Source organism: Colletotrichum truncatum, assembly GCF_014235925.2.
Source record: "Colletotrichum truncatum strain CMES1059 chromosome Unknown Contig_0005, whole genome shotgun sequence".
NCBI lineage: Eukaryota > Fungi > Ascomycota > Sordariomycetes > Glomerellales > Glomerellaceae > Colletotrichum > Colletotrichum truncatum.
In genome coordinates, this window is record NW_027222402.1 from 4,398,263 (window position 1) to 4,422,922 (window position 24,660).

The 24,660-nt window shown below is 47.7% G+C and overlaps 9 protein-coding genes across 9 annotated transcripts; 5 read left to right on the top strand and 4 right to left on the bottom strand.

Annotated features, from left to right (window-relative positions):
* Positions 1–211: 211 nt before the first annotated feature.
* CTRU02_209257 (transposase) lies at positions 212–1,369 on the top strand (the record flags this gene model as incomplete). Its single annotated transcript, XM_036732797.2, has 1 exon — positions 212–1,369. One exon carries the CDS (start codon positions 212–214, stop codon positions 1,367–1,369), a length of 1,158 nt encoding a protein of 385 aa, XP_036575436.2.
* A 224-nt stretch (positions 1,370–1,593) lies between these two features.
* On the bottom strand, positions 1,594–2,539 carry CTRU02_209258 (rta1 domain protein; the record flags this gene model as incomplete). Its single annotated transcript, XM_036732796.1, has 3 exons — positions 1,594–2,024; positions 2,074–2,325; positions 2,380–2,539. 3 exons carry the CDS (start codon positions 2,537–2,539, stop codon positions 1,594–1,596), a joined length of 843 nt encoding a protein of 280 aa, XP_036575435.1.
* A 1,027-nt stretch (positions 2,540–3,566) lies between these two features.
* CTRU02_209259 (peptidase m61 domain-containing protein) lies at positions 3,567–5,081 on the top strand (the record flags this gene model as incomplete). The annotated part of the gene is made up of 1 exon (XM_036732795.1): positions 3,567–5,081. The coding sequence occupies one exon, from the start codon at positions 3,567–3,569 to the stop codon at positions 5,079–5,081; it is 1,515 nt and encodes a 504-aa protein (XP_036575434.1).
* A 554-nt stretch (positions 5,082–5,635) lies between these two features.
* On the bottom strand, positions 5,636–6,359 carry CTRU02_209260 (uncharacterized protein; the record flags this gene model as incomplete). Its single annotated transcript, XM_036732794.1, has 2 exons — positions 5,636–5,932; positions 5,985–6,359. 2 exons carry the CDS (start codon positions 6,357–6,359, stop codon positions 5,636–5,638), a joined length of 672 nt encoding a protein of 223 aa, XP_036575433.1.
* A 2,546-nt stretch (positions 6,360–8,905) lies between these two features.
* On the bottom strand, positions 8,906–14,722 carry CTRU02_209261 (uncharacterized protein; the record flags this gene model as incomplete). The annotated part of the gene is made up of 3 exons (XM_036732793.2): positions 8,906–12,779; positions 12,842–13,685; positions 13,732–14,722. 3 exons carry the CDS (start codon positions 14,720–14,722, stop codon positions 8,906–8,908), a joined length of 5,709 nt encoding a protein of 1,902 aa, XP_036575432.2.
* Positions 14,723–15,502: 780 nt separating this feature from the next.
* Positions 15,503–16,546, top strand: CTRU02_209262 (uncharacterized protein; the record flags this gene model as incomplete). Its single annotated transcript, XM_036732791.1, has 3 exons — positions 15,503–15,787; positions 15,949–16,434; positions 16,472–16,546. The coding sequence occupies 3 exons, from the start codon at positions 15,503–15,505 to the stop codon at positions 16,544–16,546; spliced, it is 846 nt and encodes a 281-aa protein (XP_036575430.1).
* A 274-nt stretch (positions 16,547–16,820) lies between these two features.
* Positions 16,821–17,813, bottom strand: CTRU02_209263 (uncharacterized protein; the record flags this gene model as incomplete). The annotated part of the gene is made up of 1 exon (XM_070205230.1): positions 16,821–17,813. One exon carries the CDS (start codon positions 17,811–17,813, stop codon positions 16,821–16,823), a length of 993 nt encoding a protein of 330 aa, XP_070061305.1.
* A 3,985-nt stretch (positions 17,814–21,798) lies between these two features.
* On the top strand, positions 21,799–22,536 carry CTRU02_209264 (uncharacterized protein; the record flags this gene model as incomplete). Its single annotated transcript, XM_036732790.2, has 2 exons — positions 21,799–21,876; positions 21,931–22,536. 2 exons carry the CDS (start codon positions 21,799–21,801, stop codon positions 22,534–22,536), a joined length of 684 nt encoding a protein of 227 aa, XP_036575429.2.
* A 426-nt stretch (positions 22,537–22,962) lies between these two features.
* CTRU02_209265 (Ferric/cupric reductase transmembrane component 1-like protein 1) lies at positions 22,963–23,283 on the top strand (the record flags this gene model as incomplete). Its single annotated transcript, XM_070205231.1, has 1 exon — positions 22,963–23,283. One exon carries the CDS (start codon positions 22,963–22,965, stop codon positions 23,281–23,283), a length of 321 nt encoding a protein of 106 aa, XP_070061306.1.
* Positions 23,284–24,660: the final 1,377 nt, after the last annotated feature.

Here is a 24,660-nt window from a genome sequence, read left to right on the forward strand (position 1 = left end):
GCGAATCCTAGACATCAGAGGCACTACCCAGCCACTTGGGAGAAACTGGATTCAGTTCTTTATTAAGAGAAATCCATCAATCAAGGTTCATAGAGCTAGAGCCATCGATTCTAAGCGTGTCAATGGGGCCTCAACTAATGTAATCAGGCAATGGTTTCAACAACTCGCCCTTCCAGAGATCAAGGCGATCAAACCACATCATCGCTATAACATGGATGAAACTGGTATCCTAGAAGGCAGAGGATCAAATGGCTTAGTACTGGGATCATCAGAAAGCTCATCAATGCGAAAAAAACAGCCTGGGTCTCGGGCTTGGACAACTATGCTTGAGTGTGTCTCTGCAACTGGTCAGGCGCTTCCTCCACTTGTTATTTATCGAGGGAAATCGGTTCAACAACAATGGTTTCCTCTTGATATCCATAAACGTGATATTTACAGTGGTTGGAAGTTCACAGCAACTGAGAATGGCTGGACTTCAGACTCTACAGCTGTGGAATGGCTTGAGAACATCTTTATCCCTCTGACTAAGCCTGATCATCCCTCTGAGCAGAGACTATTGATCCTAGACGGTCATGGCAGTCATGAAACAACAGAATTTATGTATCTCTGTTATAAACACAAGATATATCTCCTTTTCCTACCGCCACATACATCCCACGTTCTCCAACCTCTAGACCAAGCAGTCTTTGGGCCTCTCAAGGCGACCTATCGAAAAGAGCTTGGATACCTCATTCAACACAACGATTCTACAGTTGTAGGCAAACGGAACTTTCTTACCTGCTATGGAAAAGCACGCCAGATGGCATTTTCAAGCAAGAATATCAGAAGCGGCTGGAAAGCAACAGGACTATGGCCCATTTCGATAGCTCGACCGCTCATGAGCCCTCTACTGCTTGAGAATGCTTCCAAGCCCTCAAAGCCAGGCTATTCTACGCCTATGAGGGCCTCTGATGGTGGAAAAGACGAAAACTGGGCATCTGCTACATCCATAGTAGCCTGGTCAACGCCCAAGAAGACAGTTGATCTATATGATCAACTTAGCTTATTCAGCAAGTTGGATAAAGATCAGCAAACGCAGCGACTGTTGTTTCGGAAGGTTCAAAAGGGATTTGATGAAAAGGACTATCAATTGGCTACAGCAGAGAAGAAGATTGCAATGTTGGAAGCAGAAGTTGAGGCTGGAATGGTACGGAAGCGGCGTAAGGTCCAAATGAGCCCAAATTCGAAGTTTGCCAACATTGAGGCAATTCACAAAGCCCAAATTGAGGCTGGCGAAATTGAGGATAGCTCAGATGAATCTAGCGAGCCTGAATTACCTATTAAAACTGGCGATAGTATCACAGTTGCAGGAGACGAATCAGACTTATAGTTATGAAGTTGATGAATACCTCATGATGACCCAATTTATGGGTGTGCGAAATGTGGGGGTGTGCGAGAAGTGGGTGTGCGACGTTACCCTCATTCTAATCAAATCATTCTTTTCAACTTTTCTAGCCTAATTGCTATGTGCCTAGTTCGTCACAAACGTCCTTGCAGCTAACTTCGCACAACCATAGAGAGAGCCGAATATTTGCCTTGCTTGCATCCTAGAGTCTAGTTATGGAAACCGCTAGACAGGGGGTAGCCGTGGTAACCATATTCGCAGAGGGCGCTCTTGTTCATTTTGTATGGATGAAACCAATTAAGCCAGAGCAGTCCAAATAGCATCGGACTGGCGTCAAACAAGTAGACAAAATACTCTCGTTTGACTAAATCAGAATCTTTACCCTCAGAGTGCTCGATAACGCGGAAAATGTTTCGGATCGTAATTAGGGTCACAAGGCTATAGAGAGTTATAAGCCATCGATTAACCTGGGTGAATGTGCCGGACTTGAAGTTTTTGTGTAATCGATAATGAAAAACGCTGGAAACGATGACGAATAGCACCCCAAATGCAATTTGGACGATCAGACCAACCAGCACAATACGCTGCCCTGTTTCTCGAGACGATTTGCTTGCATCAGGCTTGGTAATCATGCTGCCTCCTATAGAAAAGTTAACTCCAACTTTCTGGGCTTTTCAGTGCAAACCAACCATATGATTGAACCAAGAATGAGACTATATCTCCAGCCACAAAAATTCGAGTTATCCACCTAGCAGACATAATGGAGTATGACTCTCCCTCAGATACACGAATGATTTTCTCGAGGAGCATGTACAATGAGGCTGCAATAGCGGCTGGTGCGACTAATACCAAGACACTGTGTACTATGAACGGCGGAAGGCTCCAGCAACCAAATTCTTCGCTAGCAGAGAGGCATCGCATGATGTATCCAATGGCTTCAACTGTGATGGAGACCTGTTAGCAGCAAAATATTTAACCTGAAGAGCAAGACATACACCAAGCACCAACCACAAGCGGCATCATTGACCAGGTCTTGAAATACACCGTTTCTCCGAGGTGTAACACTGCGGATATACTGAAAGCAGAGGCGTAAAAGGCAGCGAGGGCAATAGATGGTGCATAATGGAAAAGTGAATGGTATTTGCATGTTGTCATGACTGCGACAAAAAGGTGGTGTATCTCGACGCGAGGAGATGAATTTTGTTTAGCGCAGCGTTATCGAAGTAGTAAAGTTAATGTTGATTTTGATTTGGAAATAATTTATCTTTGTCACAAAGCCACACAAGTAGATATATTTATTACCAGCCGGTCATCTCTCGGTAAGCTGGATACGTCCTCCAGCGCTTTATATTAAGGGGCAATACACAAACGTTGGGCGTATAACATACGCAATGTCCACTACAAGGTACGTCCAATCGATGTCGTCTCGGCATGCTATTCCCATGTGAATCTGTATCGGGATGCTCTTAGCTGATGATACTGAAAACAGACCAAGCCCCGTGGGGCTCAAATATTTGAATACGCTCTGAATACGCTCAGAACGGTGGCCTCTAAGGAACCCTGCTGAGGATCCATAATTCTATGCCACAACTGTCCAGCGTATTGCGAGCGTATTACGTCCAATATGGAGCTTATCACTCTGTAATCCAATTGCGGCTACAACCGGTTTCTTGTTCAATTTCATTGCTTCGCTCCACTTACTATATTTAACCTGTGCTACATTGTCTATCCGACTATTTCTTTTCACGTAACTCCATTAGCTACGTTCGTTCTAGACCTGTAAATATTAAGACTTAGGCCTTGGCAGTAATGGCCAATTCAACTTCAAAAATCCAAATACGTTTTTCTTAGCGCCTAGGCACCTCGAATACGCTGCTCAAGATTATAGCTAACCGTTCTAAGGCCTGTTAGACCCGAAACGGCAATAAAAACGATCTGCACAGATCTCTTATGTATTTATATTAAGGCTATCCTCTTTTTTATTGAGCAAGACATTGCAAAGAAACAGCTTACTACAACTATCTTAATTATTGGCTCTTCTTGTTTACAAGACTCATTGCATTCCTGACCAGCAATAAAAAGAACAAGTTGTTACGCTACTTCAGATTCTTACCATCTTACTGCCATCCTCTTTTTATCATCTCTCTTAGCATTCGAGCTTATAAGATATATTTCCGCTGCAATGACCTGGTATTACACGGTCATCTTTGTTGTCTTGTGTCTTGTTGGTCATGCGACTGCAAGATGCAAGACACAAGTGAACACGACAAGCTTACCGCGTTTCCATGTCACATTCACTCCGGACTTTGCCTTCAACAACTACAAACTACATGGCAATCTTGTGTTAGACGGCGATTTTTCTCCCAATGAAACATTTCTGATGTTGCCTACCGAACTTTTCAGTCTCCCTGGAACTAAAGATGGAGGCAACGGTCTCGCGGCTTTTGACAACAAGGGTTCTCTTCCTCTTGGGTCTAACGAAACGATCGGGCCGTATTCTCAGCCTCATCGAACTTGGACTGTCCAGAGGGCTACCGAAGGCCCTATCACGATCAGCTTTACCCACCAACCAGCACCTGTCAATGTCAAGGCTTTACCTGGACCTCTTTACGATCTAAGAGCTGGAACAAATGGATTGATAGGATCGATGTGGGCTGTGGTACCTGCGCCATCTCCACTTTCCAATATAGAATACAATATCTCGCTCGAGTGGAACATCACTGAACGACAGTCAGCAGCCTTCACATGGAAAGATGGCAAAGGACGTCATATCTATCAGTTCAATGCCACGCTTAGGCAACTTCTTCAAACGTTCTTTATGGTCGGTGATATCAAGGGGTATCCTAGTATCCCTACAAACACGACCTTTGGTATGTACTGGCTAGAAAACCCGCCATTCGATATTTCGGCAGTTGGCACCTATGTCAAAGATTTCCTCGAATTCTCTTCCAAATTTTGGCAGGACGCATACCAGAAGTCGTATCATGTTTTTGCCCGTATCAACGACGAAGTCGCGATCACGCCTGGTGGATCTGCGCTGCTGCAATCATTTGCCTTTGGGTACAATAAAGAAGCTGGCATTTCCTCTGACAGAATCAGAACTCTTCTCGCGCACGAGATGACCCATAATTGGACGCCATGGCGAGATGGTACTCTCGCTGAAAGATCTCGTTACAATGAAGGTGCGGCAGAGTACTGGTCACTGAGACTTCTTTGGCGGGCGGGGTTGATGTCTTCCAGCGACTATCTCCAAGAGATGAATCAGCGCGCCTTTGATTACTACACAAACCCTGCCGTCAACATGTCAGATGAGGCCGCACAAGAAATTGCTTGGACATTACGGCCTGCTCAGAGAATTCCTTATGGTCGCGGCATGATTCATTTATTGAATATTGATACTCAGCTTAGAACCAGTGAATCTGGTAGGCTTGAAGACATTGCGATACCGTTCGTGCAGATTTGTCGACAGCAAGACGCCTGTGGTGCACCAGAATGGTTTAATCTTCTCCGCGAACGACTTGGCGAGGGAGCAATCCATGAGTGGGACCAAGTTTCGACTGGTTTTCCACTAATTAAACCTCTAGATGACAGTCTTGGTCCTTGCTTTGATGTCGTACAAAACAGTAGCAGCCCCATTGTTTGGGTTTGGCAAGCTAAAGATGGATTGGATATCTCCAGCCCAGATTGCCTTATTTGATTGTCTTCGTCACTGTGAGTTGAGGTCATGCCGGTTATTAGTGTCAAGAAGATATTATTCGTATGTAAAGTCGACACAGCCAGTTGCTGTCCATGATTGGAAGCATTCTTAGCTTTAGCTTAGTGAACGTTGCAGTCAAAAGCGTCTTTCTCGCATTCTCTTTGGACCAAACTTTACCTACTTCTGGAAACTTGTAGAATAAACTCTCAGGAGGCATTCCTAAATCTTTAGTCTCTCTGAATATTTACAAAGAAAGGTATTGGCTTCGAGCCCAGACAAGAAAATCAACACAGAATACAGTTGAGTGAATTTGAAGGTACTGCCACTAGACAGTGACACTGAACCCTAGCGGCTTTGGAGTAATTTTAGAGCTTGGATAACTGAGATGATTTCGATTTAAGAATATGTGGTCTAAGCCTTTTATTTTCAAAAGTAGCAATAGCTGACTCTTACCAAGTGTCAAGCTATTTTGCAAAGTAGAAAGAAAACGCTCCCGTTGGATGTCGCTAATAAACTTAGCTGCCTTTCCTCCCGTTTAGAGAAATCCATCATCTCTAGCGCATTTTGGGGATAACAATCTTGGCAATCTTCCAGATCTTGCCGCCTTGCTCCGAAGTCATACCGGTGTAGGTGGCGCCTTGGCTAACTCCAAAAGTATCAGCGAAGTTGGGATCGGCCTTGTCGAGGCGAATTTCCCAGTCAACGTAAGTGTGTTCAGAAACGGTGGTTGCACAGTCCTTGTTACATTCCACAGCAGTGCCCACGCCGCTTTGGTGCAAGCCCGAATCCGAGGTAAGGGAAGTAAGCAGCTTGCCGGTAGCAATGTTGGTCGCACTCTGAACCCAATGCACCTAGAGTACTCAGTCAATAGCAGAACACACTACCAGCGAATTGTTTATATACCTTGTCAGCTTGAAGCTTGTACTCAATACGGATCTTGTCATTGGCATGAGCAATACCAACCGGCCCGTTAACATAACGTGGTCCGGCAACATACGGCTGGACACACCAGCTCTCGGCGTCCGCCTGGCAGTTCTCGGCTGTCATGAAAACAACCTGCAAGAGATCTTTGTCGCCACCAACGCCGGGCCAAATGAAGAGATCGCCTTTGGGGTTGGGGGGAGGCAGTCCAGGGGTAAGGGTCATGGCGGCATATACAATTTTAGCGCCACCAGCAGTAGGACCCGAAGAAAAAGCTGGGCCCCAGTAATCTCTCTTCTGAAGGACGTGAGCGCTGGCAATAGCCGGAAGCGCAGCCAAAAGGAGGTTCAAATACATAGTGGATTAAACAAAGAGCGCCTGATAAAAACAGTTGTAGGAGTTGAGTTGAGTTGCAGAGTGTGCTAACTAATAAGTTGAAGGCTGCGATTATACGACATTATATAGGTCAATAGAGACGACCAGTTTCACAAGGTAAGGTTCATGTCCGTGATGTCAGACAATAATCTGTGAACCTTTCCTCTGGCCGTATTTTCCTTTCAGGTTTAGCTGAATGATCCGTTTTGAAAAATGATTGGTGCAGAAACTTGGGGGTGGGTGCAGCCATCCCCACATTGTTATTAATCCGTTACACCAAATGAACCGCGCAAATCAACTAATTACTTGCTTCTTTCCATAACCAACTCACATAGGCAACTCTTCCTATGAAAAAGATTGCAGCTAATCAACTCAGTACTTCAGTTCGGACCTGACTTGAGAATAAGGAGCGAAACCAATCACTGTGACAATTAGACTAATACGAAGGGCAAACCATCCAATTCGTGAATGCGCCATGGGTTCACACCCTCAGTAGGTCCGAGCTACCTAGGTGTTGATAACTCATCGACTCTACTTTGGTTCCGGAATCGGTTTTCCAGGGTCTTCCATAACCACCAAATGCCACTTATCTAGAGAAAAATTGGACAAACACACGACCTTGTTAGGAGACGTGGCAGGCTTAAAGCATTTGCTTCACGGCCTTACTGCTTAATAAGCTTTCCCAAGCCTTCTTTATTCGAACTACATTAATACCTAGCTATGGCTATGAGTGGAGAAGGATTTTAACGAAAACTCATATGTCCTGACTAATTTTGAAAAACATACCTTACACAACTTCAGTGTAACGAGCTATTTAAGCTGTGCAGGGATTGCTAAGTGCGGATCACTAGTGGTTGGACAGCAAAACGTGAAGGGCCAGGCCCCCGTGGCATTGCCAGCATCACAAAACACAACTTCAACCCCGACTCTTCAGGGTCTTTTAGCCAGAAGGTTCTGCGTGTCTCTGAAGATTTCCAGACGGGTTCATCCAATGGAGATTGATCTGACGCTAAAGGACGCGTAACTTGTAGCTCAAGAAATGGTTGACGGGTTCAACTCTAAAAGAACTTAAAGGTTCGTCGAGCTTGACCCAGGCGAGAAACTCAAAAATCTGTGCCAGGTATCTGATTTGACAAAAGCATCAGGGTCCCTAAACAACTTCAGTTGCACCAGGGGGTTGATGTGGGAGAAAATGCTTTAATTGACTTTGAAGTAGGTGAAAGTAATAGATTGAATATAGTTTAATAATAATGGCTAGACCCCGCAAATTCCGAAAACCAATTAGGTAGTGGATATAGAAGATTACTTGGGATGGAGAAGGTTTGAAACTATCCTACCAGCTAAAAGCATCTACCTCTAGCTCAAACACGACCTTGCTCTTCCTTCCGAAACCCACCACGGCCATACAAACATCGTCACAAAGCCTGGCCGGGTTACAGAACAGACGACGACGCCGATCTTATTCCAGCCCGCTTCGATGTCTTGTGTCAGGAACCTGTTCACGTCTAGTTGTTGGCAACTAATATGTCCCTGTTGTCTATACTGCTTAGTGCTGCTTTAAGATCTTCTAGAATGGAGCGGGCATTCTCCTTGAAGTTCACGTGTACATGAGCCCAGGTGAGGATACCGATGATGTCGATATCGCAGCTGATTAACAGCACGCAACCGCACTTGAGCACCTCTCGGCTCGAATTGGCGCGGTACGGGCCGTCGAGCAAAACAGGAAGTTCAGGGTGTTCGCGGAGGAAGCTTGTCTTGCCCGAATGCTTCTTCACGTTTATTGAGATGCTATCCGTGCCTTTCGCAAATGAGATTGCTACAACCTAGGGAATTTTACTCATCTCAACATCACTTAACCCCGATGAAGCATTTAACGAGGCGAAGAAGTCAATTAGGGCATTGGCAACTCTCATTTAACAAGAAGACAAATTTGGCATCAGATTATGCATTCAGAAGTCAAAGGTGCCATCTGGCTCTCTATCCTTTCACGGTGGCTGAGGGTTCCGTCCCGATGGCGGATAATACCGTTGGGGCGTTTTTATGGGTAAAGGTTTCGATTAATGGAGCGATCACAGGACCAGACAGTCCGAACGACTCATTTTAGCGACAGTTCCTTGCTTAATACTTCCAACTCCTGATGAATAGCGTGGCGTCTCAAAGCTCGCTGATACAGCTATGTGCGAAAAAGATGTCCTCTTTGCACTCATTGATGTTTGGTCGCACGAGCCATCAGTACTTGAGAGAACCTAGAAGTACATAAGTAAGCCAAAAGTAGCTGCGAGAAAGCCTAATACATTTCTGTGTGCTGCTTTTTAGGTCGACCCAAGTCTCTCTAAGTAGCGGAGAAAGTGGGCCCGTTTGTTAGATTTACAATCAAGGTTCCCACAGTATGCCTGACTATGAGAATACCAATCCTGCTTACTTCAGGCTCCACATTGCAAAATCACCCGTAGGTATAGTAGTACTAGACAGAAATCCTTCCAGTTGCTTGGTGTCCTTTTTTTTTTTTTTTTTTTTTTTAACTTTTTTTACTGGCTTTCCCTCAAAGTTAGTTTATGCGACACCTCTAGACAGCGGCCGCCGAGATGGAAACAATCCAAGCAAATGTCCAGATCGTCCCCATTGCAAACTGAACAATGATAATACTTGCTGTCCTCTGAAATGCTGAAGGTGCAAATATCGCAATAATGGGCAAATTTTTCATGGCGCTTTGTGATGACCTCTACAGCCGTCTGACTCCCATCCGAGAACACGCCTTGGTCTCCAACTTCGACTAACAACTGAAATACTTCAGCATGTCCATATCTTCTAGCCCACCATAAGGGGGTCCGACCAAAGTTATCAGTAGAATTGATATCGATAGAGCCAGTAGATACGAGCGATCTCAAAACATCAGAATGACCTTTCCTAGCCGCTGCAGAGAGAGGGGTTGAGCCGTAGTGATCCTTCAAATCTGATGCTGCCGCGTTGTGCAACAAAAGAATATTAACTACTGCGTTATGCCCCTCATTACATGCAAAGAACAACGGCGTCCGGCGTATATTGTCTACTGAAGTAGGGTCAGCGCCGGCAACTGTAATAAGTTGCTCTACAATGGCTTCATAGCCATTCTCTGCGGCGTAAGATAGAGCCGTTCTGCCAGAACGAGGGTTTTTGGCTTCTGAATCTACCTCGCTTAAATTCAGAAGGAGCGAGACAACCCCTTTGTGGCCTCCATATGAGGCAGCTTGGAGAGCGTTGCCATACTCGCCACCCTGTTTGTTGACGTCTGCTCCTATCTCGAGAAGAAGCCGTACGATCTCTTGGTGGCCTTCGGATGAGGCAGCTTGGAGAGCGTTGCCATACCTGCCACCCTGTGCGTTGACGTCTGCTCCTTTCTCGAGAAGAAGCTGTACGATCTCTTGGTGGCCTCCATATGAGGCAGCTTGGAGAGCGTTGCCATAGTAGCCACCCTGTGCGTTGACGTCTGCTCCTTTCTCGAGAAGAAGCTGTACGATCTCTTGGTGGCCTTTAGATGAAGCAGCATAGAGAGCGTTGCCATAGTAGCCACCCTGTGCGTTGACGTCGGCTCCTTTCTCGAGAAGAAGCTGTATGATCTCTTGGTGGCCTCTAATCGAGGCAGCTTGGAGAGCGTTGCCATACAAGCCACCCTGTGTGTTGACGTCGGCTCCTTTCTCGAGAAGAAGCTGTACGATCTCTTGGTGGCCTCCATATGAGGCAGCTTGGAGAGCACTGCCATACTCGCCACCCTGTGCGTTGATGTCAGCTCTTTTCTCGAGAAGAAGCTGTATGATCTCTTGGTGGCCTCCATATGAGGCAGCTTGGAGAGCGTTGCCATACTCGCCACCCTGTGCGTTGACGTCGGCTCTTTTCTCGAGAAGAAGCTGTACGATGTCTTGGTGGCCTCCATATGAGGCAGCTTGGAGAGCATTGCCATACTCGCCACCCTGTGTGTTGACGTCGGCTCCTTTCTCGAGAAGAAGCTGTATGATCTCTTGGTGGCCTCCATATGAGGCAGCTTGGAGATCGTTGCCATACCTGCCACCCTGTGCGTTGACGTCGGCTCCTTTCTCGAGAAGAAGCTGTACGATCTCTTGGTGGCCTCCATATGAGGCAGCTTGGAGAGCATTGCCATACAAGCCACCCTGTGCGTTGATGTCGGCTCTTTTCTCGAGAAGAAGCTGTATGATCTCTTGGTGGCCTCCATATGAGGCAGCTTGGAGAGCACTGCCATACTCGCCACCCTGCGCGTTAATGTCGGCTCCTTTCTCGAGAAGAAGCTGTACGATCTCTTGGTGGCCTCCATATGAGGCAGCTTGGAGAGCACTGCCATACTCGCCACCCTGTGCGTTGACGTCTGCTCCTTTCTCGAGAAGAAGCTGTACGATCTCTTGGTGGCCTTCGGATGAGGCAGCTTGGAGAGCGTTGCCATACCTGCCACCCTGTGCGTTGACGTCTGCTCCTTTCTCGAGAAGAAGCTGTACGATCTCTTGGTGGCCTCCATATGAGGCAGCTTGGAGATCGTTGCCATACCTGCCACCCTGTGCGTTGACGTCTGCTCCTTTCTCGAGAAGAAGCTGTACGATCTCTTGGTGGCCTCCATATGAGGCAGCTTGGAGAGCGTTGCCATACCTGCCACCCTGTGCGTTGACGTCTGCTCCTTTCTCGAGAAGAAGCTGTACGATCTCTTGGTGGCCTCCATATGAGGCAGCTTGGAGAGCACTGCCATACTCGCCACCCTGCGCGTTGATGTCGGCTCCTTTCTCGAGAAGAAGCTGTACGATCTCTTGGTGGCCTCCATATGAGGCAGCTTGGAGAGCACTGCCATACTCGCCACCCTGTGCGTTGACGTCTGCTCCTTTCTCGAGAAGAAGCTGTACGATCTCTTGGTGGCCTTTAGATGAAGCAGCATAGAGAGCGTTACCATAGTAGCCACCCTGTGCGTTGACGTCGGCTCCTTTCTCGAGAAGAAGCTGTATGATCTCTTGGTGGCCTCTAATCGAGGCAGCTTGGAGAGCGTTGCCAAAGTAGCCACCCTGTGCGTTGACGTCGGCTCCTTTCTCGAGAAGAAGCTGTATGATCTCTTGGTGGCCTCCATATGAGGCAGCTTGGAGAGCGTTGCCATACCTGCCACCCTGTGTGTTGACGTCGGCTCTTTTCTCGAGAAGAAGCTGTACGATCTCTTGGTGGCCTCCATATGAGGCAGCTTGGAGAGCGTTGCCATAGTAGCTACCCCGTGCGTTGACGTCGGCTCCTTTCTCGAGAAGAAGCTGTATGATCTCTGGGTGGCCTCCAGCTGAGGCAGCTTGGAGAGCGTTGTCATACAAGCCACCTTGTGCGTTGATGTCTGCTTTTTTCTCGAGAAGAAGCTGTATGATCTCTTGGTGGCCTTCGGATGAGGCAGCTTGGAGAGCGTTGCCATACCTGCCACCCTGTGCGTTGACGTCGGCTCCTTTCTCGAGAAGAAGCTGTATGATCTCTGGGTGGCCTCCAGCTGAGGCAGCTTGGAGAGCGTTGCCATACAAGCCACCCTGTGCGTTGACGTCGGCTCCTTTCTCGAGAAGAAGCTGTATGATCTCTTGGTGGCCTCTAGCTGAGGCAGCTTGGAGAGCGTTGCCAAAGGTGCCACCCTGTACGTTGACGTCTGCTGCTTGTTCCAATAGGCTCCTTGTCACTTTGTGAAGCCCCTCGTGGCAGGAATAGTAAAGTCTCGATCCACTTGGGCGTCCTGGATCCTCGTACCATTCCCTATCAGGCTGGTATAAGCGACCCCAACACTGAAATGTTTTGGTATCTTGTAAGAAGTTTGTTGATTCTTGGACAATGCTTTCGGAAATCTCCCCTTCTTTTGCATGCTCCATCCAGAGTTCTGCCGCATGTCTGGCTAGTGGAAATTCAGCCTTGATCCTTTCAACTGTTCCAGTAATCTTGATGTCCTTGAGGTATGTCAAGCAGGTCCACGTAATAGTAATGCTGGCAGTTGGGAGTTGAAATTGGTCTTTCCCCACCAAGTACTCTTTAACTGAGAAGTGGGCGAGCTGAATTGCTTTCGTAACCTTACCATCACGTGAAAACTCAGCAATTGATGTCAAACTTGGACAGTATTGTAATATGTCGTCAGCACGAAGAAGTCGACGCTTGACGTTAAAGCTTCGCTGTCCTATACTTTCAATCTGTGTTGCTGTGATATCGATTGCTTCTTTTAATGTCAAGGGCCGTTTAGAATAGATAAGGAACTGTAAGAGGCGTAACGCATCGCTCTTAAGCTCTTCCGGAATATTCTCAAGCATACGCTGGTATGTTTCATTTAGATCGCGAGGCAAGCGTTCGAGAGCTTCTTCAATAGCCTGGACATGGAGGCATTTCAGAAGGCTGTCTAGCTGACATGCTGCCCATCTGAACCTGTACGAATCAATATGTTCTTAGTATGGTAAATTCTATAAATAGATATAATGTATACATACATCCCGTCGGCCCCATCTCCGACTTTGATCCGGATCTGTTCGAAAAGATCTTGAGGGAGCTTCTTCTCGGTAAAACCACGCCTTTGTTCAAGTTCGTGGGCCACGTAGGAGCGTATATCGGCATCAACAGCCTTCTTGTCGAGCAACATACAATTATCGTCTTTAAACAGCTGAGGAATCTCACGCTGAAACTCGGCTTCAGGTCGCCCAGTTACAATGATTTGGACGTTGTTAGTAGCCGAACCTAAAGTAAGCCTCCGAATCCATAAAAGAAGATCGCTCCTTGTCGTACACTCATCGAGAGCATCTAAAACAATAGTAACCTTCTGCAGTTTTTGCATCATCAACTCAATACAGGCTGATAAGGTACTAGCATCAGGCTGTCTCCGACCGTCGTCGTGGGAATGATAAAGGCTGTCTAGTATCCTTAAAGCCTCATCCCCCGTATGGTAAAGCTGAAAAGCTAGCGAGCGCACAAGGTTGTCTAGCGTCTGCTTTCTGGCGTCGTTGAAATCAAAGAAGAACATGATCGTGGGAGTACTAGCTGTTTGCTGGAGATGATCCAATATTGTTGTGCTCAGGACTGTTTTGCCACATCCTGCTAGGCCATAGAGCCACAGATGCCGACGCTTTCCGGCCTCCCACTCATTGAAGGTAGTGCTTTCCAAAAGCCAGGTTCCAGTGCCGGCGTGCCTACGTTCTCTCGCCATTGAGGCGTTGCTTGATGGGTCTGATGGCGACAGCCACCGACGTACTTTGTCGAGATGCTGATTATTTCTGGTGGTTGTCGCAACAGCCTTGGTTTCACTCACATCCCGCTGCATGCGATCGACATCTTCCTGAACTATCTAATGTTAGGTGAAATAGTTGAATTAGGTTAAGATACTAACGTAGACTTAAAACATCGGCGATCCTCCGTTCAGCCTCAACCTTGTTGGGTGGGATCTGGCGCAGGAGATCCGTCGCGTATGCTGCTGCCGTCATCGCTGCAAAGCCTTGCCATTGTTTGTTCTTATGCGAGTCGGAATAGTCGCATATTCCGCGGATCACCAGACATGGAAAATGGTTCATTAGGCCGGCCGCCTCCATCTCGAAGCAAAGGACGCCCTTTTCAGTTGCTAACTTATCCCGGATGCTAGCATCCTTCATGAGCTGGTTCGCACTAGCAATCAATCCATAGTGGATTGCAGGATCGTCGCTATGTTCACCTCGTTTGTTCCGACCTACCAGATAGGTTGGATCGTCACCACATATGGCGTCACATCCTTCTGGCGAGTTTGGATGGATGATTTCAGATCGGTAGAGCCTGTCGCTTTCTAACGGTGGCCGCGAATATTCCTCCCGCAGCCGAGGCCATCGATCCAAGGCCTTGTCAATAGCGGTATTCAGCTGATGGCCTTTCCTCTTGTATCGACTCTTCAGTGCGCTGACAGCTGTTCGCAATACTGTGGGTGGTTGGTCTAGGAAATCGGTATGCTCGAAAGGTATATCTTGGTTCTGGATAGCCTTGCCAAAATCGTACTGGAAGACACCACCTTTGCCTCCATCGCGACTGCTAACCACAACGTCGCCAAGCCGTATATCATGCTTCGTAGGCGCGCCGCCACCAATGCCGACCATGAGTCCAATACGCACGTTTGGGAAGCTGTGGAGCATATCCCGCGCCACTGCAGCAGCAGCACTCGTACCATACTCTCCATCCGGCAAAACAGCAATTACTACGTTATGATTACCGATTCGGCCTAGGGCGTAGTTGTTGTTGTCATTTTGAGCGACTGCGGGCTGGTCGTCGTGCTCTTCGTCTAGGAAGGCCTGTGCTGCGTCGAACTCAGTAGGAAGCGCGCAGATCCAGCCGACCGTATACTTGGAGGCGTCCGACATGACTAATGAGTGATCTCGAGTTTAAACGTTGTAGCCGCCGCTAGTGCGAATTGCTTTTTGTTGGCGATGACACCAGAATACAGGCAAATATCACACGATAGCAAATGACGAAGCCATATGGTGGGTGAGAAGCGGGGATGGGATGCGCTTTTGATTCCTACCGATCTTAGATCAGGCTCTGGCTACGTGACATGGTCCTTGACGGCTGTATGTCGCAGGCTGCAGCAGGCAGAACGTTCTGCGGCTGTGATTCGTGCTGAAAGCCATGCTACTCAGCCACAGAAGAGAAAAAGGCATCTTGCCGCCTGGAGCCAAACACGCGGTTTCCCCGCCCGACGAAGCACTGGATGAGGCGAACAAGCTCGGTGACACAAAAACGAGAGGATATCGCTAACCTGCGAAGGACTATTTAAGGAGATAGCGAGTATCCAATGGATGGCAGCGCGACAGGTTGAGAAATGAATCGCGAGTTTTCAGGGCCGTCGAAAAAGGCGATCAAGGGTGGATGCAAGCTGGGACCTGTCATCTGGACAAATATTTCATTCTGGCGAGTATGGAGAAAGTACGCCCAGCATAGCGCATTTGATGCCTTATGATTGGATGTAATAGTCTGAGTACTTTCTAGAAGCTTCCATGACAGTTATAGACCCACCTATTGATCAAGCCAGACCAGAATCCCATGCAACCTATTGACCTCACTTAAAGTGCTATTTTGCCTTTACTGGATAATTGCCGTGTTTCATTCTATCTCTCTGTCTGCGTTGGCCAATGACCGCGATAATGGCTGCAGACGACTGGGTGTACGAGCTCACCAGCGACGATGAAGCTGATGGCCAACACTCAGCCGTCTCCGATTCTGACACCAGTGAACTCAACCATGGCGCTAGTTCCCCGCACAGCCAGCTTCCCCTCGTTCCAAAGCCACTGCCGTTCCTGAAATATGCAGACTGGGTTCCAGGCCGGTCATACGACGAAAAGCCCCTTCGGTGGATGTACTATACTATGCAATGGAAGTTAACCCTGGATAATAGAAAGGCTGTTGAACAAACCAAGAAGAATCTACCCGTAGCACCGAGCGAATTTTAGAATCAAGTACTCTCAGCTAAGTTCGTCGAGATCATCAATACGAAAAGCAAGCCCTATGAGATTGGTGATACAACTATTGTTTTATCGGTCCCTAATGACCGGTCCGAAGACAAAGTTTCAAAGCATATACTAAAAGACAGCAAATCGATTGGCTAAGTATTGAGGAGCAACTTCAAGGATGGAGCCAGCTTCTCCGCGCTGGGAAGAGGCTGAAGCTCCAGATTCAGCAGGACTACAAAAAACTTGCCACTACGGGTCGGCCCGCTGGGCGAGGTGCCACAGCTATAGGCCTTGCAGAGCTGAGCGCCCGGATGGATGCAGAGCTGGAGGCTACTGGCGAGCTTGATCCATGGCGGCGAGTCTACCAGCTTATGAGATGCCCGGGAGCCCCGTGCGACAATGGGGAATGGTGCTGGCAGGACCGACAACAACAGGGAAAGCATCTCAAACTCATGGACCATCATTTGAGAGAACTTGTCCGATGGGTTCAGCGAGGCAACAAGTTAGACACGCATGACGATATTCCCGAGGAGTTCCGAACGAAGTTATACGCCGAAGATCAACAAGGTCGCGACCGCAAGCGCAAGCGACAAAGCTTAGGACCGGATTCTCCTAGCCATGCCCCCGTAATTATTCATAACCACATCTCTGACTATATACCAGCGCAGAACGCGCATTCCCCAGACCCGGGAAGCTGTTCTTGCAGTCGTCTGCCTCCCCTATGCGTGCTTGGACTGAGGGATGATGCTGTCGCGGTGTATCGTGACTGGCATTGCTCCAGAGTGGGGAGCGAGATCCAAAAAGAACATTTCGAACTGGCTTATAACCTCACAATGGCAAGAGGACTAGACCTTGAACTTCTATATGAGGATAATGATGCTCAATTTTTTCATCGATCATGGCGTCTTGGAAGGCGTAGGGCGTCGTTGGGTGCGGGATGTAAAGATCTATGTAGACCAAGAACAAGTCATCTGAATCGCATAACACACTGACATTCCCATCTGCTTTAGTCTTAAGGTTCGTCAATCGAGATCGAACAGCTACGGAAATGACCCCTAGCACTCTTCTTTCGCTGGCCGACAACCATGACACATTCTTCCAGAAAACCTTGGAAATCGGCCCTGATGAACCCCTGATGCTCGTCCCAGACCTTCCGAATAAAGTTCTTCAGCTCCCCGAAAAAGTGCTCAATCGGGATGATATCCGGGCTGTAGGGAGCGGAGTATATCAGCACCACTCCGGCTTCGCTGCACATTTCCTGAATGCGCTCCGAGTGATGAAATGATGCATTATCCATGATCAATACTGACCGGGGCTCAGGCCAACGACCACAGTGTAGCAAGAGAGTTTCAATGAAACTTTCGAAAACCTTAGCATCCGTCGAGCCTTCGAAAACCCGAAAGTGTATCACTCCATCTTGGGTATAGGCCGGTAAGATCTGGTACCTGCGACCGCGGTGAAATCGCTTGATTTGACGTGGTCGCTTTCCTCGGGGAGCCCAGCCTCTACGCCGTGTACCAATACTCTTATCTACGCCGGATTCGTCCACAAACACCAACTGATCAGACCGTAACTGTGATATCTGGTGCATAAACTCGTCTCGCAGGTCAAGATTACGCTCTTGCGCGACATTCTGTGTGGCTTTCCGAGACCACTTGTCTTCTCTTAAGGTCCTACTGATGGTGAAGCGGGATACGTCGGTATCGTAATGCTCGTAAAGGAAGGTGGCTAGTTTATCAAGGGTAAGGCATGGATCGACACCAAGCTCGCTGTGCAGAGCGTTTAGCATGGGAGGGGTGATGGATTTGGGGCGACCGGGTGTATTTATCGGAATCTCTGTTGTCCCAAACGCGAGCAACTTCGAGCGAATTCGGCGTACCGACCGAGGACTACAACCGACCATCTTGGCTATGCTGTCATCAGGAGCAGTCACTTCGCCCTGCAACTTACTGTAGATAATATTTCTGAGGAAGTCATGGGTAGAACGGGCGAGAAACGGCGCCATTGTTGTAAAACCTTTTGCTGATTCTGCTGACTTTTTTTGGTGATGTTGCTGATGAAAAAGAGGGAGTAGCATGTTCTGGCGTTCGGACCGTGACTCATACTGAGGCGACCACACTGAGGCCACGGTGTTCGACAGGTCCCAGCATAATCCATTTTTGGAGCCATCTATCACGTGGGACTTCTAGTACTATGTGTGAACAAATCGTATTTCACACAGTATAATCAAGCGTCCGTGCCCTCAGAGACCTTGAAGAGTTCAACTCAACAGGACACTATTTTCGCACCTAGCTGTAGCCGCGTCAAATATTCAATCTTGAATAATATCAATCCACAACCAATCTATCTGCCCATTAGCACCAATATGCCGAACTTTCTCCTGGATTTTACAATGCAAGACCAACAACTTGAGATCGCTAACCATGCAATGCGAGCCGCTAGCTTCAAAGTTGTGATCTCTGGCGGCAGTATTGCTGCGTTTACACTCGCTCTTATGCTTCAAAGTGCAATATCGGCTTTGTTGTACTGGATTCGTATAAAAACATTGCGCCGCAAGGTGGTGCTAGCTTTGCTCTTCTTCCCAATGGCCTCCATACTCTGGAGCAGCTTGGCTGTTACCAAAACTTGTTAGCCCGGGGGGAGAAGGGTGTCAGTGTCATCTCCGCAAGCCGGTCCAATCTCGAACCGTTCTACTGCTTCAGAGATATGGATGAAGCTATCACTGATCGGTGTGTAACCTCCGGCGTCGGTTCCCTTCCGATTTCTGTCGACAGCTTTTGCAACTACGGATACCCGGGGCTTTACTTGGATCACCGGATGGTGGTCGGGGTTTTGAGTAACCACATCAGCGACAAATCCAAAGCGTTAACCAGTCAGCGGGTAAGAAAAGGTTGACTGCAGCCCTAATGAAGTTAGGGTGCATATCGCGAGTGGCATAATACTCACAGGCAGCTTTGTTGTCGGATGCAACGGTGTGCACAGCTTGGTAAGGAAGCTGATTAGCTGCCGGCAAGGCTGCCCATGAGATGATCGTGAGCTGGCTGCCCATAGCCTTTCTTGTGCGAGAAATTATCACTGACCCCATAATCAAGGATTGGAGGCGTCATACTACTGCATCTTGGGCATCAACCTGGACGTGCCCAACCATCCTCAAGGAATATTACCCACTAATTGGGGTGACTGATGTTCATTTCTGGTTCCTGATTGCCGTCTAAACCGTACCTACTGCGCAATTTTAATAAGCACCGACAAGAAATATCAGGGTCATGATATCCCAAGGCTGAACAAGGCGGACGAGGCCAAAACCGCGCAGAAGTACATTAGCACGCCTATTTTACCTGTCATCACGTTTAGCGATTTCTACAGTCGCATGAGCTCCAGTATCTATAGTTCCTTGGCCGAAGTCGTACTCGACAAGTGGTACAGCGACGGTGCTGTCCTGATCAGAGACTCAGCTCATAAGATAGGAAGACGATCTTGTTACAAACTCTTGTCTCTCTTCAATACTCAGTTCGACTACCAACTATCCAGCTTAGTTCGAACCACTGATTGGCCAAGGTTGTAACAATGCTGTCGAGACGTTTGCAACTTTTGTCAACGAATTACATCCTGCGCTCAGCGATAGCCCCAGAGGCCTCACACCTGAGGAACTGAGTGGGGTTTCCGAATTAATACAAAGAGCTCGGTAGCCCAGAGTATCCCACCTGGTTAAGGGACCGCATGATCAACATAACTTGGAGGCTACTAAGTCATCCTTGATCTCCTGGATGGCTGCGAAGTTTCTCAAATGCTTTGAGCCGGAGGCTATCCTGGACGGCCTGGATCGTGATTTCCTAGAACCACCTTCGCTACATGTGTTGCCGACGCCACTGAGCCATCAATTTATCTATGAGTTTTTTAGTGAACCCAAGAGCAGAGGATGGGGAACCTTATTTTATCTCAATTACATATGCGGCTATTGTATTGCTAGGAGAGGAGTTGATGTGGAATGCCACCTCGGCCAACGGATGTTTTGGCCTGATGGAAAGTGTCCTTGCCTTGGATCAGCACGAGAATGGTGACCCTGTGCTCCATAATTTTTTTGGTGTTCCGGTCGTGGACAAGACCACTCTTATGCTTTTTTTGCCCGCCTTTCACGCACAGGGCCAGCTCCTCAGAAGTCTTGGCGATTAAGTACGGTATTCTAATGGCCTTTGCCCTTCCTCCGGTAATCTTCATCGAAGCAAGCCGCCGGCAAAGCAGATGGACACCACCTACCAGTGCAGTCTATTGGGCCCTCGTCGCACTTGTTGTTGGTGCTGGCATTGTCTATCCAGTGTTATTCCTTGTCCATGGCCTGTCTCACTCGCCCTGGGGTTTTTCTCCCAGCTCAAGATCCATCCTAAAGACAATCGCGGATAATCTTGTGGCAGCGACCCTTGTGGGGTTTGGCATCCCTACCGTTTTTGTTTTTCTCACAGACGAACCAATGGCAAAGTAGCAGCTAATATTCGCTTGGCAGTTTACACCGGCGTTCATTGCCAGTACTTTGCTAGCTCTATCGTATCTGACAAGCGATTCAGACGCATCTAGCGCCATTAAAACCGAGATTTCATCGAAAAAAAGCTGACCCAAGTCCTACAGCAGCGACCTCCCCAGCCTTCAAAACCTCTACAAGGTTATGTTCTCCGCGTCCGCAATGGGTCACGTATTGCTAATCAGCGCAATGTGGAAATTTGGCATCTCCCTTGTCGATGTATTCTTACCACGCGATAACTATCGAGCCGTGAACAGTCTCCTAGGGGGTTTCATGATCTTAACTCTTAGGCTTTGATACTTGGCCTGGGAATACTTGTGTGGGCTTTTACCGTAGCCTACGAGCTTGCCCACGTCTGGCTGAGCAATATCGAGACGATATACGTGCCTTGTTCTCTTGCTGCTGGATTCGTTATCCTAGGACCGAGTGTCTCGTATCATACGCTATGGCTCTGGCATGAGGAACTGATAGCAAGAACCAATTTTGGCAGAGTGGGGGACAAATCCTGGCCAACCTTGTTGAAAGGCCGCTGTAAAGATATCCAAAACGGAGCGGCCCGCGCCCCGAACAAGCAGTTCAAATTGTATGTCTCACGTGGCCTACCACGGAATGTGGTAGGAAACCCTGAAAATTAGGCTAAAACAAACCGTGCGAAACGTACATAACCTAGCGAGCTAGTGAGACACTCTTACCTCTATTTATCTCATCTACAGCTGTATTTCCGTGGTTACGCAGTCCCATACAGTAGGGCGGGGGCAAGGACGCGTCCATTTTTTGTCTATTTAGAGCTATATGTTGCCGATAAACACTTGTATGGATAAGGACTTGGATGATACTTAGAAGATGTCTATCTCTCAAATCTATTTAGTCTACCTCCCGGTTAGAAATGCTATTATATGCTTCGAATTATTGGTTTCTCGGATAACTTTTAGAAGGAATACAAAGCTCCCAGACATAATTACATTGGTCAAATAAGTTATCACACTCTCTCGCCCATATACGTTGCTATAAAAGAATTTGACCTTGAGGTACCACTGTCATTTAACCTCCTAAGTATTTCAATCGAAGGTTTTGTATGAAATATGAGGTAACACTTTTCTGTGCTTAACCAATAAAGAGCGCACGGGGAAATATCGGAGATGAAAAGATAATTTCAAAGTTGTTTCTTTTCTCAGACATGTAAGGAAATGTTTTCAAGACATAATATTAGAATACGGAAACGCCAATCATGTTGCCGCAGTGCCCACTAGGAGCCCCCAGGAACAGCCTCCACATGAGACTCGAGGGAAAGAGTAAAACCTCGTGGATTTTGTGAGCGATGAAATCCAGTTTAGAATTTTTCTTTCAGTACATCTATTTTCCTATGCTCAGGTCATACGCAACCCAAATTGGATCCCCTTATTTTAAAGCCGACTAAGATCAATCGTTCCTCGATCACTTGACAGCTATTTTGTCCAGATTACGCACGTTTGCAATGAATCTCTCCTTCTCCATCTCACTGTTAATTTGGGCACTCTGTGTCCTAGGATCACCACTTCTCCAAAGACGCGATGCAAGTCCCCTCTCACTCTTTTATATCGCTTTAATCTAATCGCCTGTCAAACAGAGCGACCTCGATTCTACGCGCTGCCCCAACTACTGCGCCGGCACGAACTCGTCGGACTCGTCGGAATCTACGCTCTACGTCTGCGGGGATAAGCGTCTTGGGCCTAATACCCTGCCCTCCGGTATTCCACTTGAGGGTATTGTGGGTATGAACAGCACGTACCGACGCTTCGGTGGGCTTTGTCCAGGCGAGTTCCTCGCAAAATACACAAACGCTTCGTCAGGCCAGTTCGTGTACCCTCCACATGATGGTTACAATCTTGACACGGCGGGCAAAGTCATCACGTTCAGTCTCACACTGACGCCCGGTCTGTTCATTGACCGGTTCGGCAGCGAGTACGGCAAATACGTCGCTCCGGCGGGCGCGCCGTATGCACAGCGCAGTTTGCCCCCTGTCAATCTGAACGCCGCGCAGGATGCAAAGTATCCGTATAATTATTATGTTTACGTGGTTGTGAGGAGCATCGTTGTGCAGGCCGGACCAATTGCACCGTGGTTTGGCCAGCAGGGATTGGGACTACAGTTCCTCATGCCGTCGACTCTTCTGGAGCTGGTTGAGCAAGGGTATCTGGCGAGAGTAGATTTAGAAGCCGATCCCAATTGGTGACCATGATATTAGAGTTCAAAGAATTCATGTTTCTTCGCATGAGAACGCTGCTGTGTTTATAGTAGGATTCGCCAGTCCGGGCACGTTTTTTGATGAGAATCGGGTTTCCACTTTGGGTTGTATAATAATAAGAATCAATCAACATATCCTGTCAGATTCGCCTAAAATGATGAGTATTTAATCACCGTTGCCTTCTTCTCTTCTACGTCCCTTAGTCTGTTAACTCCGTTTTTAATGCTGTAATTTGCGCTGGTTCAGGTGATATGCAAGTTAGTATCGATGCCATACTGTTGCTACTTGACTGGTCGTATTCGACATCCCTCTTTCTGCAACGCCATCGTCCACTCCATCACTCTCCTAGCGGCCTACGTTAGCTTTAGTGCCTACTGGATCTGTGGTATTGTTACGACGCTTTGCCTCGTAGTTATGTTGTTTCAAAACGCTGTTTCGTTCCGTCACGCCTCGTACAAGATCTTTCTGATCCCTCACAACCTCCTGGCCGTCTTCACTGTGACCAGCTACTGGTACCGCGTCTTTTACTGGAAGGGCTTCACTGGCGTTTACGAGCTGTGGATCTACATGATTTTCGCTGTGTGGTTCTTCGACTGCCTTGTAAGCGTGAAGCATATCATCAAGAATAGCATCCTCCGTGCTGTCATTGTTGAGCTGGCATCTGATATCGTGCGTCTTAACATCCACGGCGTGAGGTGGTTAGCCAAGCTGGGGTATCACAATTACACCCCATAAGCGGTGGGTCTTGGGCAGCGTGACACGACCACTTGACCCTTACATAAACACACGGAAAAGCATTTATCCGATTCCGAAATGATTTGGAAGCGTTATCCATCCCTCTTACAGCCCGAAAAAATAACCCGCTTACACAACTGACACACCCATTCCCACTCTCACACTTGGATATGGGGCGGGGTCATTATTAGTTTGTCGAATCACTCTTGCACCACCTATTAAAGAATTATTTATCGATAGCTACTTACTATTGTCTCAAAAAAAAGACCTTAAGAAAATAATACATACGTTTTACTTGGAATACAAATGAAGTGTTGCGTGCGTTTGGACCTGGCCAGCGTCGCCAGGGTTGTTGCGCGGGGTTGCGGCCTTGTTGGACCGGATTTTGAACTAACAATGACTTGATTTGGTCTTTGCCAAGACTTGAATGCAAGGCTTCGGCTGATAACAGCTTGATGAAGCGGCCCAATCGGCAGGTTTTACCGCCAAAAGGGAAACGTTTGTGGCTATATATCCTCTAACGTTCCCTCTCCTATGACTTACCACTCCTAGCCCTTGACATTCATTCCGGTTGGTTAGTCAATTGAACGAGCTCCTTCTATTGCTTCCAAATTCATATTTCTACCTAGCAGGTTACATCGGAATTCGCGATGAATTCAGATGGAAAGATAGAGCAACTGACAGATGTGTCGACTGACGTTGAACTGCCTGCATCAAAAATCCCCGGATCATCAACATATACATTAGATAACAGCCTGGCAACAATGGATAGTACTCTCGGGCAATCGGTCAAAAGCTGTTCGAAGAATCTTTCACAAGAAAAACTTTGGCTTATATCTCGAAGATTGGGTTGCGAGGATCGGAGCTACGGAGGTATTCCTGAAGAATATGAGAGACTCATAGCTTCAACCGTTTCCTGCGAGACCACATGTCTTCACACCTTATCTGTATTCACTCACTGGCGTGACAGTGGGGATCCTGGATCAAGAAGTATTCTATGGATTCATGGGAGAGTCGGGTCTGGAAAGTCTGTTTCAACAGCCACTCTAACTTGTCATCTCGCCCAAGAACAGGGGGCGCGCGTTTTAGCCTTCTTCGGTCCGTCAGCCTTTCATCCGAACAGAGGTCTCAAGACAATCCTACGCTCTTGGATCTCCCAGATGTTACTCCTGAGTCCCGCGCTGCAACTAGAGCTGAATAAGTATCAGTTCCATGGAAAGAGCATTGGGAAGCTCTCAGTCGCTGATCTTTTCCAACTTCTCCGCATTGCTTTTGCTGAGAGTCCAAAGATTTTCTGTATTCTCGATGGGCTGGAGGATATGCAGGAAACTGAAGGAGCTAATTTGCTTGATGATTTTACCCATCTACTCGAATTGA